Source organism: Mycotypha africana, assembly GCF_025528875.1.
Source record: "Mycotypha africana strain NRRL 2978 chromosome Unknown BDF20scaffold_15, whole genome shotgun sequence".
Taxonomy (NCBI): Eukaryota; Fungi; Mucoromycota; class Mucoromycetes; order Mucorales; family Mycotyphaceae; genus Mycotypha; species Mycotypha africana.
Genome location: NW_026515739.1, coordinates 335,529 through 350,546, shown reverse-complemented (window position 1 = coordinate 350,546; position 15,018 = coordinate 335,529). Strand labels below are relative to the sequence as shown.

General features: G+C 36.5%; 7 protein-coding genes across 7 annotated transcripts; 3 read left to right on the top strand and 4 right to left on the bottom strand.

The window, feature by feature from the left end:
- Positions 1 to 2: 2 nt before the first annotated feature.
- On the bottom strand, positions 3 to 1,003 carry BDF20DRAFT_829220 (chromatin associated protein KTI12-domain-containing protein; the record flags this gene model as incomplete). The annotated part of the gene is made up of 3 exons (XM_053078304.1): positions 3 to 447; positions 516 to 648; positions 841 to 1,003. The coding sequence occupies 3 exons, from the start codon at positions 1,001 to 1,003 to the stop codon at positions 3 to 5; spliced, it is 741 nt and encodes a 246-aa protein (XP_052931215.1).
- Positions 1,004 to 1,413: 410 nt separating this feature from the next.
- BDF20DRAFT_917552 (phosphoribosyltransferase-like protein) lies at positions 1,414 to 2,142 on the top strand (the record flags this gene model as incomplete). Its single annotated transcript, XM_053084583.1, has 2 exons — positions 1,414 to 1,439; positions 1,527 to 2,142. 2 exons carry the CDS (start codon positions 1,414 to 1,416, stop codon positions 2,140 to 2,142), a joined length of 642 nt encoding a protein of 213 aa, XP_052931214.1.
- Positions 2,143 to 6,280: 4,138 nt separating this feature from the next.
- BDF20DRAFT_908400 (glycosyl-transferase for dystroglycan-domain-containing protein) lies at positions 6,281 to 7,470 on the top strand (the record flags this gene model as incomplete). The annotated part of the gene is made up of 3 exons (XM_053083478.1): positions 6,281 to 6,413; positions 6,516 to 7,210; positions 7,300 to 7,470. The coding sequence occupies 3 exons, from the start codon at positions 6,281 to 6,283 to the stop codon at positions 7,468 to 7,470; spliced, it is 999 nt and encodes a 332-aa protein (XP_052931213.1).
- A 256-nt stretch (positions 7,471 to 7,726) lies between these two features.
- Positions 7,727 to 8,499, bottom strand: BDF20DRAFT_900352 (CHY zinc finger-domain-containing protein). Its single transcript, XM_053082734.1, has 4 exons — positions 8,453 to 8,499; positions 8,210 to 8,352; positions 7,985 to 8,101; positions 7,727 to 7,907 (listed from the first exon to the last, which is right to left on the bottom strand). The coding sequence occupies exons 1-4, from the start codon at positions 8,477 to 8,479 to the stop codon at positions 7,823 to 7,825; spliced, it is 372 nt and encodes a 123-aa protein (XP_052931212.1). The 5' UTR covers positions 8,480 to 8,499; the 3' UTR covers positions 7,727 to 7,822.
- BDF20DRAFT_900350 (checkpoint protein Hus1/Mec3) lies at positions 8,500 to 9,949 on the bottom strand. The gene is made up of 7 exons (XM_053082733.1): positions 9,908 to 9,949; positions 9,721 to 9,832; positions 9,638 to 9,650; positions 9,378 to 9,557; positions 9,188 to 9,295; positions 8,929 to 9,103; positions 8,500 to 8,861 (listed from the first exon to the last, which is right to left on the bottom strand). Exons 2-7 carry the CDS (start codon positions 9,732 to 9,734, stop codon positions 8,608 to 8,610), a joined length of 744 nt encoding a protein of 247 aa, XP_052931211.1. The 5' UTR covers positions 9,735 to 9,832; positions 9,908 to 9,949; the 3' UTR covers positions 8,500 to 8,607.
- BDF20DRAFT_900335 (beta-lactamase-like protein) lies at positions 9,950 to 13,489 on the bottom strand. Its single transcript, XM_053082732.1, has 10 exons — positions 13,266 to 13,489; positions 12,797 to 12,894; positions 12,659 to 12,704; positions 12,512 to 12,594; positions 12,103 to 12,431; positions 11,692 to 12,020; positions 11,523 to 11,618; positions 11,297 to 11,443; positions 10,672 to 11,239; positions 9,950 to 10,592 (listed from the first exon to the last, which is right to left on the bottom strand). The coding sequence occupies exons 1-10, from the start codon at positions 13,398 to 13,400 to the stop codon at positions 10,315 to 10,317; spliced, it is 2,109 nt and encodes a 702-aa protein (XP_052931210.1). The 5' UTR covers positions 13,401 to 13,489; the 3' UTR covers positions 9,950 to 10,314.
- An 87-nt stretch (positions 13,490 to 13,576) lies between these two features.
- BDF20DRAFT_900331 (uncharacterized protein) lies at positions 13,577 to 15,001 on the top strand. The gene is made up of 4 exons (XM_053082731.1): positions 13,577 to 13,770; positions 13,895 to 14,141; positions 14,221 to 14,483; positions 14,550 to 15,001. Exons 1-4 carry the CDS (start codon positions 13,609 to 13,611, stop codon positions 14,904 to 14,906), a joined length of 1,029 nt encoding a protein of 342 aa, XP_052931209.1. The 5' UTR covers positions 13,577 to 13,608; the 3' UTR covers positions 14,907 to 15,001.
- The last annotated feature ends 17 nt before the right edge of the window (positions 15,002 to 15,018 follow it).

Genomic DNA, 15,018 nt, shown 5'->3' with positions numbered 1-15,018 from the left:
TTTTACTCTAGACTCGAATTTAAAAAGGTAACAAAGACATCACCTAAACGATCCACGTCAATAGTTGTATTCAACTTGTTAAAGTTTATAAACTGTTTACGTAATCTTCTTAATTCGGATAGAGTGACAGTACGAGGTGGATTAACGACTTTCGTCTCTGATCTAGGCACTGTCATTGGCATACCTCCGGGCCCTAATTCCTTTTGTCTCTCAACAAATGCATTGATGATTTCTAAGGTTGCTTTATCTAACTCATAAACGTAATTGGTGGCAGACACAGGCTTTGAAACGGTGGATTTGTTGGGCGGTTTAGCTTGTTTATTGATAAGTGCATCCCATATTTTGTCCAAGGGTAGTTCTTTATCGTCATAGATAATTGTGAATAGTGGTGATTCCCATTTATTACGTTCGTCTGGCTCTTCGTAACGTGACACTAATTCATCAAAACTAGACAAAAGAGACAACATTGAGCTATACATCCTCATTTCAACTATTTCACCACTACTGAACTTTACATTTGTCCATCATATCCTTCCTCTCCTCGACTGGTGTTCCAGTCTTTCGCTACTTCCACCGGTGTACCCATATGTACACAGCAAGACGGTGTACCGATGGCCCTCGCCACACAATACATTTGGTATCGATATCCTTTGATATAATTCAATCCATCCGCAATCACGATATCTTCTTTGGACAAATATCTTTCTACAGCAGACATCATCGCTCCTCTTGCTTTTTTTTCTTCCCTAACCTCTTCAACCCAATTGAATAGTAGAATCAATGTTAGAACGATATCGAAAAACGCACGGCAATAAGTTTTCAAAAGGTCATGCCAAATACCTTTATATGCGTCCTTTGTAACGTGGAGGCTCCCATCGTCAATGACGTGAACTCGCAACTGCTTTTTTTCTTCTTGAATCTTCTTTTGTAAATATTCCTTTATCTCATTAACTCTAGTTGTTTTACCACTTGACGGGAAACCAGTGACTATAATAAGAGGCATTACGAGAGTTGTGCTTTATCGTGGTGGCAAAATAAAAAGAGGGAAAAATAGGCTGACAAAAAAAAAAGAGTTAAAAATAAAAAAATGTTTACCTATTTCAATGGCTTTCACTCTCATGATGGGTCGCTCGAAACGCTTCAACAAGAGCTACTTGGTAACTGAAAACTACATTAAGCCACTCACGTTGAAATTGGGAATGATTTGACACCACTTGTGACTGGCTATACTTTTGTTATTAATCTGTCCTGTTTGAAAAAAAAAAATATTTAATTGAAACAGTCAGAGCGATTTTGCAAAAAGCTTGGTTTGTTCCGTTGTATATATCTTTTTGGTTACAAAACCCAATCCAACCCTCTTCCACCCTTTGTATAAATACCGTTCAATAAAAATCATACTGTAAATACTTTAAAATGCCTCATCAAAAGTTGCATATCAGGTAAAAATTAGGTTATAGTTTTCTATCTTGCAGATCCTTGCTGTTGTACAAAAATGCTAAGATCTTCATCCTACCACTGTGTATTAGTTATAATCAAATTCATGAAGCTATTCGTCAATCTGTCGAACGTTTCCACATCAATGAAGAATTCAAACCCGATCTCATGATTGCTATCGGTGGTGGTGGTTTTATCCCTGCCCGAATCTTACGTACATTTTTGAAGAAGACTGAGAAGGGCAAGAACATTCCTATTCAAGCCATTGGTCTCTCTCTTTACGAAGATATTATCACCTCCACCGGTGAAGACGAAAACGGTGCTGTTGAGAAGCCTGGCACTACTGTTCAAAAGACACAATGGCTCAACTTTGGTGCCTCTCACTCTGAAATCTCTTTATTAGGACGTCGTATTTTGATTGTCGATGAAGTTGATGATACCCGTACCACTTTAGCCTATGCTGTTGAAGAATTGCGAAAGGATATTGAAGCTGAAGAGATCAGAAGAGGAATGAAGCCCGGCGAATCCAACACTGTTTTGGGTATTTACGTTTTGCATAACAAGTTAAAGGAAAAGAAGCGTGACTTACCTGAAGAAATCAAGAAGAATTATTTCGCTGCTGTGGAAATGCCCGATCAATGGTTGGTTTATCCTTGGGATGCTATTGATATCGAAACTCACACTGAGCATGCCAACAAGCATAATTAAGGCTTGATCAATTTGATTTATCTAATCATTATTACTCTTAATCAATCGTTACTCATGTTTCTTTTGATTGTATATCATCTATTTTAATCTGTAATTTTCTTTTTCTTTTGTACCTTTAATATCTTATATAATATTAGGGGATTCAGCTGTCTGTGGTAGTCATGCTGTATCTACTATTTTGATTTTTATTATAGACTTTTCAGTTTTCATTATTAAATTTTTTCATATCCGGTTTGAGTGACAATCTCGCGTGTAAAACACGTCTGGTTTTTACTTTTATGAGACTATCCTTCCCGATCAGGTATTCCAGCTTTTTTGCCGGCAGTTTTTTCAATAATTTAACCACTTGTGTCATCACTCGGTTAAACCAGAGGAGAAGCGATTCATACGTTTAACAACCATGGGCATAAAATTTTTAAATCTCTCTATATTGCCGTGCATTACCATGCCATTATCTCATTCTGTAAAGAAACAAACATTCAACCCTATTGTCATTATGCTCTACCATGCTCAAACTCAAGTCAATAATGAACCCTAAGTTTCGTATTCTATGTGGGGCATAAGTGCAACAAATTTAACTCATGTAGAATACCTAACTCTTTTAAGAATGCTTATTGTTTCACCATTCCAAACTGTTGAAAGCACAAGACTTATAGTCAGATGACAATGAAAGAATTGAATGCGTATTAAAAGTTCTACAAAATGATATAAGCGAAGCAGTTGTTTTGTTGAAGCATACAACTGTTGGCATATCTGCTCAACTGACACTTACAATAGACGGTTTTCTCCATTCACTCATCATGGCCAATGTGCCTGTAATAATTTTCACCGCTCAAACATATCGTCGACAAAGAAGTAACGGTTGCTTGAAGTGCTCTAAAAGAAATAACATGGGCTCTTATTGAAGGCGATAACAAACTGAATATTAGAACCATACTGATTCATAACCCTAAAGATATAAATTCAATTACAACTTGTTCGATTAGGATGAGTACCTTGGAAATTATTGATAACATTAATTACTGTGATAAAAATACTCCAGAGAATTGTCAGCAATAATAGTTTTACGTTAGACATTAAAAGAACCACGAAAATTCTGATGCCAATCTCGAAATATGAGTAAAACACATTATTTCTAATACTTTTAATTTGACGCTGTCATTTCCATTTCCTGGACAATTTATTTATTTCTTGGTTCTAAAATAAGAACTCAAATCCTACAACTTTTTCCTAAAAGGAAATGTTAACAGCAAGAGGCGGAAGACAACTCAGGCACAGTAGAATTGTGCAATTTAACCTATGAAACTTATTGCTCTGACGCAGAATGGTTTACAGATATTGATTATAGAACGTAGTATACACAATTCAAAATACTATTGCCTACTACTTTCTACTATAACAATGTTGATTGCTTCATATAGCCCTGCTTGCCGACTGCTCTTCAACATATCATTTTTTGCTCTCCCAGCATATAGAGGATGCATTATGTAAGTATTCTGAAGACCTGACATCTAATCTCACCTTTACATTATTTCAGAAACAAATTAACATTATTAATCCGGAAAACCATATACACTAATAACAGAAATGGAAACGTTTGCTGAGATTCACGAGTGTCAACTCGAAAGTACGGACGAAACAACCAAGATATCTTTCGTGTAATACTTTGCAATGTAAGAGAGATGATAAAAGGCTAGCGAAGTGAGATGACCAAAAAGACTGGCTGGATATCGCAAGAACACTGCTTACGGAGAAGTTCTGATAAAGCGGAAACACTGATGGCCAATACATCCGACCAGTATAAGGGTCTTCTTCTATTTTTAATGATGTAATGCTCGATATTGTTGCTTAAAGGAGCATAGTAATTGCTGAAGACCAACATAAACATTTATTTTTTCCTTCTAGTTTTCACTAGCTCTGCTTAAACCATTAACTGAATAAATCGATAAAAATACACCTTAGAGTCAACTATCCTCACAATTGATGGAATCAACATAGACAATAACTCATGATATACGACATTAGGAGCAGATCAATTCCCTATAACAAACACTGGACCCAGACCATCAATAATGAAACTGTCCCTGAGTTCATCCTTCAGAAGCTCATCGGTTATTTGTTACCGTATTTTACTATTACACTTAAACTGTTCGTATAATGGCTTATGTATCATCCTTTCAATGTAGTGTTGCACAAATTCCACCAGAAATGTACGATACTGTGAAAAACATGATGAGGAATACGATGTCTCACCCACCCATTTCCTTTCTGATTCTGATTCAAATTCAAAGAATACGCGTTTAGTATCAGTAAGAGGCTATTAAAAAAATAACTCAAATCTTATTTCTTATTTTGCATTTATGATTCAAACCAGCTAATTAGTGCATGTGGGCCTAAGAGTCTAATGCATATCTAGCAGGAGGAGTTTTAGGCTATCTCCTTAACAGTGCCAATTTAGAGTATGATTTTATCCAATCAGTACCAACAAAAGCAAACACGTAAATTCAGGAATTCAGTTCCGACTCTTTTTGAAATGAAAGCTGAGATTGACAAAAATTGAAGTAGAGTCCAGGGCGGGCGCTCGACTGCCTTTCAATTTATTGTTGCGAGCTCATACGGCGCGTTACTAACTTCTTACTAAGTTCGAAAGGATGGCCTAGTCGCCGATCTTAAATACTGGAAAGATTGCTGACAACACTTTTAAAGAAAGTCAAAGCGCCGAATGTTGGTAATTTTCATTTATTTTCGAAGGGACAGGTCCCGGTTTATCTTTCCATATGACAATAGTCATTATATTTTTGGAAAGTTTAATAGCGTATTGCCGCAGTCCTAATGGTGAAGTTTAATGTCAATATCTGTACGGTATTCGTAGACTAATGCATATAATGTTTCCATATGTATTCCTTTATCTAGATATTACGGAATAATGACGTGGTTTTTCCGGCTTCTTACGAGATATTTCAAGAAAAAAGTTACCATGAATGCAACATAACCGTTTGATATAATTTTCCAGTTACGAAAGTCACGAAGGATATAATAAACTGTTTACTGCGTTTTTCCAACAAGATAGTAATATTCTTTAATTGAGTCTCATACAATATCAAATATATAAGTTAGCTTCCATAGTTTCCAAGACATTTTTTATTGTGTTTCAAACCAGTAAGGTCGTAACCCAGAATAGAAAACTATTATTGGATTTTATTAATTTCATTGGCTCGTACCTACTTTTTTCGTCCTTATCACGCATCAAACGAGTATACGCTGAGGTATATGATGCCGTAAAGAGATCTACTCTGATACTTTCAAATTTAATGGTACGCTTCTGAAAGCATTTTGAGTAATTCTGATCACATTTGGCATTTTGCATATTTCTTTGAGAATAAAGAGGATTCCAGTATCTTTCTTTTCTTAGCCACAATATCAGATAATCTCTGCCACTGGATATTCCTTATAGAAAAAAAGAAAATGCATTTCTAAAAAAGATCGATGTAATTCATAGCCAGCAGCAGCAGGATCTTCATATATCTAATAGGCGGATACGTTCCATATCGTGTTTTGCTAGAACAAGTATTTAGGACGGAGGTTTCTCAATCCACTACAATTTCTAATTACGCGTAGCGAATAAGGATTTGTTAATTATGAAGCAAGTAACTTTCTTGAATTAAATATCTTTCTCTTCCCTTTTTATTTTTTCTAACTTTTCTTATTATTTATTACCATCTTTGACCGAATCAAATACTACGTATGCAGGCTGTGAAAATTGAATCGATACCGAAATCAGTCACTCGCTTTGCAAAGTTCATAATACTCGCTTATGCACTGTTAGCAGTGGCGCATACAACAATATTCTTCTATAATACAAATGACAGATCCTACATCAAAACTCGGAGGAGCCTTGTAGAAGAAATGAATGCAGATAGTGCATCCCAAACAAAAGAGACAATCATCAAAGCAAATGCCAATTCTGCGCCACAATCTGTTTATGCCAACTCAGGAGGTATATTTGTGTACTTTCACCTTCATTGAATCCTACTGTGCACACTTACCAAATAATTTAATTGTACAAATGTTATGACTAGACTTTCCACAGACCGCAAAGCAAGATCCCTTTTCCACTTCCAAACTATTTTCTGGAGCCATGGGTCCATCCATTGTGCATCCTTATTATTCCAGAGCAACTCACGTAAACAACCCAAAAGATATCACAATAACTACGCTAGTAACAAATGATCGTTTCCCTCTACTAAGCAGATTAGCGTCCAGATATAAAGGTAACTTCTTCCTCTTCGCAGAATTCACTTGAATTATATCTGTTCTACCTACCAACCGATAACTTACTTCGAGTTTTTCTGAATCCTATAATGTATCTACAGGACCCATATCAGCAGCGATCCATATCAACGATAATAGCCAGAAAGAAGAGATTTTAGCTGAACTTAAAGAGATTATCAGCAGTAATTCTCATGTCAGACGCTATGTCGATATCCATCTCATCATTGACAACTACGATCGACAATTGAACATGTGGAGAAATACCGCCAAACTTTACGCACGTACAGACTATATTATGATGCTCGACATTGACTTTTATTTGTGCACGGACTTCAGAAATGAAATACTGACTAATGATACCCTTCTGCAACTGCTCGACAATGGCCATAGTGCGCTCGTAATCCCTGCATTTGAATATATCCTCCAATCAGACGGCTTTGATTACAGAACATTTCCGAAATCAAAAGATGCTTTGCTGAAGGAAGTGCTGAATGAAAAAAAACTGGATATGTTTCATCGTAGCTGGATCAAAGGTCACTCTGCTACCAACTACAGAAAATGGTACGGAGCTGATCAGGTATATAAGGTTGATGATTACGATTTCTCGTACGAGCCCTATGTGATCTATAAGCGAAAAGGCTCTCCTTGGTGTGATGAACGGTTTATTGGTTATGGTGCAAATAAAGCAGCATGCTTATATGAGATGTATATCTCGGGTATTGACTATTACGTTCTTCCTGACGACTTTTTAATACATCAATCGCATGATTATCCGGAAACAACTCGTCGAAAAGAGGTAAAGAATCAAATAAACAAAGGATAGAAGTTGTAAAGTAAGAAATCTGAAATACTAACTACTACAATTACTCAAATGTCTGTTTATAGCGTTCATTCAACCGAAAGATTTACGCTAACTTTAGAGAAGAAATTTGCCTTAGATATGCGCGTCAATTTATGGCCAACGGAGAGTGGGACACTTCGCTAGCAAATAATGCAAAGTCTGCATGTGGCAGAATCAAAGAGTTCAATCATGTAATTAAGAATATTAATCAATAAGAATCATGTTTGTAACAAGCCCCATCAAGCGCCTTTCTCTAATAGCATCTGTAAATTGGTCATTTATGCTTCATTATCACCCTTTATCATTCATATCGATAATTATTTTCCATAATCTATTCCTATAACGACCCGGTACTATTTATCATTGTCTATTCATTAACACTCCCACCTCATATTTTACATGCTCTCCCAATTGTCACATAATAAACAAAACTTAGAGAAAAAGGCCATACTGGCGAATAAAAAGACCTAAATCAACAATTCATTGTAATTTTAATGAATATTGTCTGGACACACTAAATTGGATTGTCTAATAAATATGATAGGGGAATAATGTCGTGATGGTTGATTAACCTAGCATTTCGGATCCGTCAATTTTGAAAATGCTATCCAGTTGCTCGTGTTTGGGTTTCATGCGGTCATCTTTGACAACTCTAGTTATTCAAACAGTATGATTATGATTCAGCTCTCCAACTTTTACCATGATCCAGCGATATTGATATCCATTTACCTGCTATCCACACGGATATCTTCTGTTTCTAGACGTAATTTAGGCTCTGGAATCACAGCATCTATAACATAGTGGTTATCACAGTGAGGACAATATTCGTCTTCTTCTTCATAGTCGCTAACGAAACCAAACCAAAATAAAATCGTAAAAGAAAGGCAACGATCAGTATTTCTCAAAACGGGTTTAAAGTGCATCTCATCGTAACAACTGATTAACAAGACTCACGTCATATCTTTCCTAAATACTTTTTTGCACTTTTTACACGCAAAAACCATTTCGTTCGTCTTTCTTAGCGGATGATCGGAAACTTCAGCATGACATTCAGCACAATCGAACCATTTCTTACAACATGGAGCTCGTATAGAAACCTGCCTCGTTTAACAAGTCAAAGCAGGGTTAAAAGAGCGTCCCCAAAAAAAATAATTAAGTTGAAGTAGTTCTATTTATTCTTAGCTTTCATATATTTACCTGTGCATTGAGTACGTGTTTGCACATTTGAATGAGAGAAAAAAGGTATTATCTTTAGGCAAAAATAGGAAAGGACAAAAAAGGCAAAATCTGATCTGAAGTAATTTACAGCATGTCTAGGCACATTTCGATTTCCGCCATTATCTATAATCAGATTAATCCTGGTAAAGAGGTACTTGACAAGTAAGTTGACATTGAGTAGGATGTAGTGGGCGAATAGGTGCATCAGAATTCTGATACACATCAAGTGTTAGATAAACAAGAAAAGACAGCTGCTGGTCATGGGTCATGCTACAGATAACGTAGTCTGGCTCTAACGAAACACAACTTAAGAAACGGACAAAATCATCACTACGAATGAGAACGCTGGAAAATTCCTCAAGGTCTCTATCGCTCATATCGTGCCCTTCTAATTAGGTTTAAAGAAAACTTAGAATAATGTGGTGCAGATAAAGGAAGTATACAGTGTTGGTTACCTAACTGTGGATGCTGAAGACCTTCATAAGAGGTAACTGCTGTAGAGTATGCACCCTTGGCTTCAATCTTGAATTTCGACATCATATTGGCAGAAAGCGTCAAACTCCTATTGATAGATTTATAACCTTCTGCTGTGTGTCGTAAATCTGTCAAATCTGGCAAAACAATATATGTCTATACATTATAATGATATAATAGGCTTGAGTAAAGGAAACAAAGATCCAAATTTGTTAACGATAACACAAGAAATAACCTTACATCAGGCATACAAATTGAAGCTGGATTTTCAATTAAAGCTATTCTGTCAGGAGGTATCATTTCAATGATCAATTCTTTCTGATTGTTACAACTAGAATCATAATATGTCTAAATTCAAGAGTTTTTTATTAGCTCCTGGATCCTATCAAAGTGTGTGCCTTTCCTTGGTTTGGCATAAATGTACACTTACTTTGGTTACATAATTAAAAAATAGGACGTTTTGTCCTCCACTTTGCTTCAGTTTAACCTCAATATGCTCGGCATCTTGTAAATCTCTGCTGAATGTTAATAGGTGGGCCCAGCGGAAAGTAAAGACTATTTGATGATCTGCACGACGACTCTCTATTCTATAATTCGAAAATAGGGTAGACTAGAGTGATATAAATCATGATTAGAGGTTCGTGTCAAACAATATGAGAAACTAAACACTCAATTAAAGACTGGTTTTACAGGTTGCATTGTTCTGTAATAATAGCGGGCGAATTGAGTATTGATTGTAGACTTTTCAGACTAGTCTTTGCAATTGAACTTACATCCAGGAGATCATTCCCACTTGATCTGTTTGAAGGCTGAAGAATTTGAGTTCCTTCGTGGAAAAAGAGGCTATACAAACAGGCCCCAGCTTACCCAAGGTCTGGCTAAGCCCTGAAATAAATGATATTAGGCCCTTAATGGTTTATGTTTTGACAGTTTGATATTTTGCTAGTGAGTTATACATACTGTGCAACCCAGTTGGGTTGTTCAAAGTGGCTCTCAAACGCATGAACAAATCTCAAAAGAAAAAAGAAAAGGCACGAATAAAACTCAGTCAGCATTCAAAAACGCGTTCAGACGACCGTCACTTCATGTAAAAGCGATGAGTTCAATAGATAAGCTCTGGTTATATTCAGTTGTATAAAGCATAAATAAAACGATGCATAATCGATACTTTTATTAGAGTAAGTAGGCTAACTCTAAAAAGAGAGCAGTGCAATTTTGATAAACAGAATTCCGAATCGCATTACAAAACAACTACGCATAACATTCAAAGACCTCAGATATCGGTTTGATAGCCATTTTGGCCCTGTTCAAGATGTCTGCCACGCGGTTTTTGAATGCTTCATCCTCGGATTGTACAGACTATTAAATCAATGTAAGTTGAACTGTATGCTTCTTTTCCTCATCATAAACATTTGGTTCATCATACTTACAAATTTAACAGTATCGACAGTTGCCTTAATACCATCCAACATCACGTTGATTCTTTTCTCTTTCTCATCTAAATCTATTTCGTTCTCTCCAAAGTGTGCTTCTAAGAATGCTGCTACATCCAAAAACTCTTGATCCAACTTCTCCGACTCGCTCAATTCATCATGGTTCTTTTCAGAAGGTGCATCATGGCTGTGAGAACATGGCTGTGAACTTACTATAAGCAGTAAATATAAACGTTTTTAAGTTTTCCAAGAAATGGCACATATTTTTTACTAAGAAAAGCGCTCTTTTACCTTTCACACTAGCTGGCGAACTATCAATGGATAAGATAACAGCTAAAACGGAATCTGCTACCATATCATTCATTGCATTCCCGACCCATTCCAACATGATCTGATTGGAATTGGCCGTGTTATGTTTGATATCAATTGTATCCAGTACGCGAAGAACAGTTCCTTGCTGTTGGTCTTCCACTTTTGAAAGATCAGTTTCTGATACTTGTCCGAACATCATTTCTAAATGCCACTTCAGCAGATTGATACCAGCATTGAAGGTTACTACTTGACGTTGCGTAACAACAGTAGTGATCAATCCACCCAATTCATTCAAATCTTCCGAACTCATAATGTTCAATTGAAAGTCTTTCACAACCAATACGCCATTCAATGGCTGGTTCTCTGTGGGATATTTTTCAGCTAATCGACCGATCGTTTTGGCCATCTTTTCGCCACGGAAATGAAGTTTGACTGTGTCGCAGTTCTTAGGTGTGTAAACGGTAACATTTTCTTCTCTTTCTGAATATTTGCTTTGTAAAGCTGATTTTAAACGATACATAGCATTTGCTTCGCCATGAACAAGGATCTATTAAATATATACATTAGAGTTGTTCTAAGTTGGAGTAAAGAGATATATACTTACAACATGAGGGGCTTTGACTTCTTCAATAAATTTACTGTTTTGAGTGAAATCGACGTGCGCTGAAAAAGAAATGTAATCAACGGACATTCTTAAGGGTATTTTACGGCCGTCCATTGCTTGGAAATCAGCCGGTTCATTCATTGCTTGCTAAAATTTGTACAAAATCAAACAAGAGAGTTAATTTCTTGTTCCGGAGATGGGTGATCATTGCAATCCAATATGTTACCCTTGCTGGAGTATTTTCGATACAATAACCAGTAATCACTAAACCATTTCTCTTGTCAGGAGCCCATCGTTCATACAGTTCTCTTGAGAGACCATTCTAGTGAAAATTTCTATGTTACTACAAATGGGAGGGTCTTTTTTTCGAACAAAATGATACTAAGCTTCCGTACCTGAAGCATACCAGGACTTGCCAGGATGACACACGGCCCAGAATCTTCAAACTGTTCTACATTTTTGAGATTGCTAATATGCTTAAAGACAAATGGATTGGAAACGGCAAACTGTTTGCGTATACGAGCATTCATCATGTTGATATAGGTCTGATACACAGCCATACATTTTTTAGCCAAACTAGAAGCATAATAAATAGGTATACTGTCTAAATCTGGATGCGCTTCCCAATATTCATCCAAAATTAGTAATAATTCTTGTGCTCTGCCTAATGCAAATACAGGCATCAAACAACGGCCTCCTCTACCGACGATATTGTGAACCAACGCTTTTTTAAAGAAAGGAATGAATGTATTTAGTTTTAGTGCATAAGGCAAAATGGTTAAGCAGATAAAATCAAATTGACTTACAGGTAAATCGCTTTTCTTTGGCTATTCTTGGTTCATGACTTTGTACACCGTAAGTACTTTCTGTGATCAATACATCCACTGATCCCTCGGGCTTCTCAGCTGCCATCAGATGGCGATCTTCTTCTCTTGAATAATCACCCGTATAGAGTACTTTAACACCAGCTATTTCAATTAGGAACATTGCAGCACCTAACACATGTCCAGCGTTAAAGCTTGTAAATTTGATGCCCTCTACTTCTACTTGCTGATGATAATCGACAGCTTCGATTCGATGAAATGATTTAAGTAAGTCCTCTTCCGTATACAGCTGATCTTCATCGCCAATATTACTGTAAAAAAATTAAGCCAAAGTATGATTATTATTTGCAATATAATCATACTACACGTGTTGTTGAATATCCCCTCCTACCTAATACGTAAGTAATCGTTCATTAGCCATTTATAAATAGCTTTTGTAGGATGCGTCATGAACACACGGCCTTTAAATGTAGTCTATTTTGATAAAGTAATGTTTGAGCCATCTTAAGTATCCAGTAACTAATTCTAACATACTTACTTTCTCCATAACATAGGGTACTGCTGCCGCATGATCAACGTGAAAGCTATTTATTGTTCACATCAATATGATTAGTTCTTTTTTTTTTTTTTTTTTGGCTCTCAAAATTCTATCGCAGAAAGTTTTGCTGCTATTTACTGAGTGACCAAGAGTACATCAATACTTGCAGGATCAATCTCATCGAAAAACGGTAGAGAAGCCAATCCATTATAAGCTGGGTGGATACCGGCATCTAGCTAAAGTTTGAAACATATGAAAAGGTAGAAGGCAATTAACAATCAAAGTTTTTCAACAAGCAATATTCAACATAATGTTGACGGAATAATTATCACTGCAACAGAGACGGTCAGATAGGAATGTGGAATCATTTGTTCTCTTTTATTAATGTTTTGACAATTTCATTTTCGGTTTTAAACTACATTCAACCTCTCTGTCTTTTCTATTTTCCCCCTTCAATGTGAATAATAGTGCGCTACAAATTGTGCACACTTTTTTGTAATTGTTCAACATGTATGTTTCGCTACTCTGTAATCCATTGTCTGCCTGACTCGTACACAGTGATTGTGTATTGTGATAATTATCCATATGCTAAAAGAATTAAACCTACCAAGATAGTTTTCCCTTTGTATTCCAATAAAATGGAAGATCTGCCAACTTCGTTTCCTGCACCCAGCGGTGTAATCTTCAACAGGTCGTTCTCGTCAACAATTGGAATTTCAGCTTTACGTTTGATGCCTGCCATTTTCTTGCAATGTAAATGAATATAAATTGTATGCAAAAGGAGAAATAGAAGGATGCTGAATTCTTTTAGCTGTCAATTTATTGTGCTCACTACTATCATGAAAGAATCACAGTCACCAAAAATCGAATCTAAAATTCACGGCAGAAAAGAAACCCTTTCTCTTTTACCTGTTTGTTCATACAACCAACCACAGAAGCCAGATCACAAAATGCCACCTAAGAAACAGACAAAGAACGAACAGAAGAAAAAAGTCAAAGCTGCCGAGGATAAAACCTTTGGTATGAAGAACAAAAACAAATCTGCCAAGGTTCAACGCTATGTTCAGCAAGTGCAAAATCAAGCTAAACATAATGCTGAACAAGGAAAGAACGTAAGTATTTCATAAAGCTTATTTATCTTTTACCTGACTACTACCTTAGTATAGACTTGATCATTATTATTTCGGAACTGCTACTTAAGTACTTTAATATGTTTCTTTAAAACCATCCTTACAGAGTAAACTTGAGGCCGCGGCACAGAAGAAAGCACTTGAACAAAAGAAAAGAGAAGAATTTGCTGAGCTCTTCAAGCCTGTTCAAGTACCTCAAAAGGTACCCTTTGGTGTCGATCCAAAGACTGTGCTTTGCCAATATTTCAAGCAGGGCAATTGTGAAAGAGGTGCCAAGTGTAAATTCTCTCACGACCTGAATGTCGGCCGTAAAGTCGAGAAGAAAGATTTGTACACTGATGACAGAGCCAATGGTAAAGTTTGAGAGTTGATAGAGGTCTGTGGCGAAACTAACTGGCTTCTGTTCTTTTTTGATCTTTATCAACAAAATAGATACAATGGATAAGTGGGATCAACAGAAGTTGGAAGAAGTTGTTAAGAGCAAATCAGGAAAGCAACCTCCCACAGATATTGTGTGTAAATACTTTTTGGAAGCTATTGAAGCAAGTAAATATGGCTGGTTTTGGGAATGTCCAAATGGTGGTGCCAACTGTAAATATAGACATGCTCTTCCACCTGGTTTTGTTCTTAAATCAAAGGCTGCTAAAGCCGAAGAGAAGGAAGAAATTTCGCTGGAAGAATTTTTGGAAACTGAGGTAAAAGCAAGCTTACTCGCTTTCTTCTAGTTAGACTGAAGCCGCTAACGGATAGTTTTGTAATAGCGTCATAAATTGGGTCCTAACTTAACACCAGTGACACTTGAATCCTTCAATGAATGGAAGAAGAATCGTGTGACTAAGAAGGAAGAAGAAGAGAATAAAGCAAAGAAAGCAAAGGAAAATCGTTTGAAGGCTGGCCGATCACAAGGTATGTCTGGTAGAGATTTGTTCGAGTTCAACCCTGAGCTTGCACGCGATGATGATGAAGATGAGGATGCTATTGATTTCTCTGCCTTTGATCGTGAGGAAGCAGAAAAAGAACGTGATCGTTTGGAAAATGAGAAATTCCTGGCTGAGCATACAGCAGAAATGAGCTTAAATGATAGCAGTAGTGCTCCTGCTGCCACTGAAGTGCAGTGATGAATAAAACTGTAGAGTAGGCAATTGCTTTTTTTTCCTCCCCGTTTTCTAAACAATAAATCTGTCATAGATTGACTGCATTTTAAGAAAATTTACATGCTATTTGTCTCAA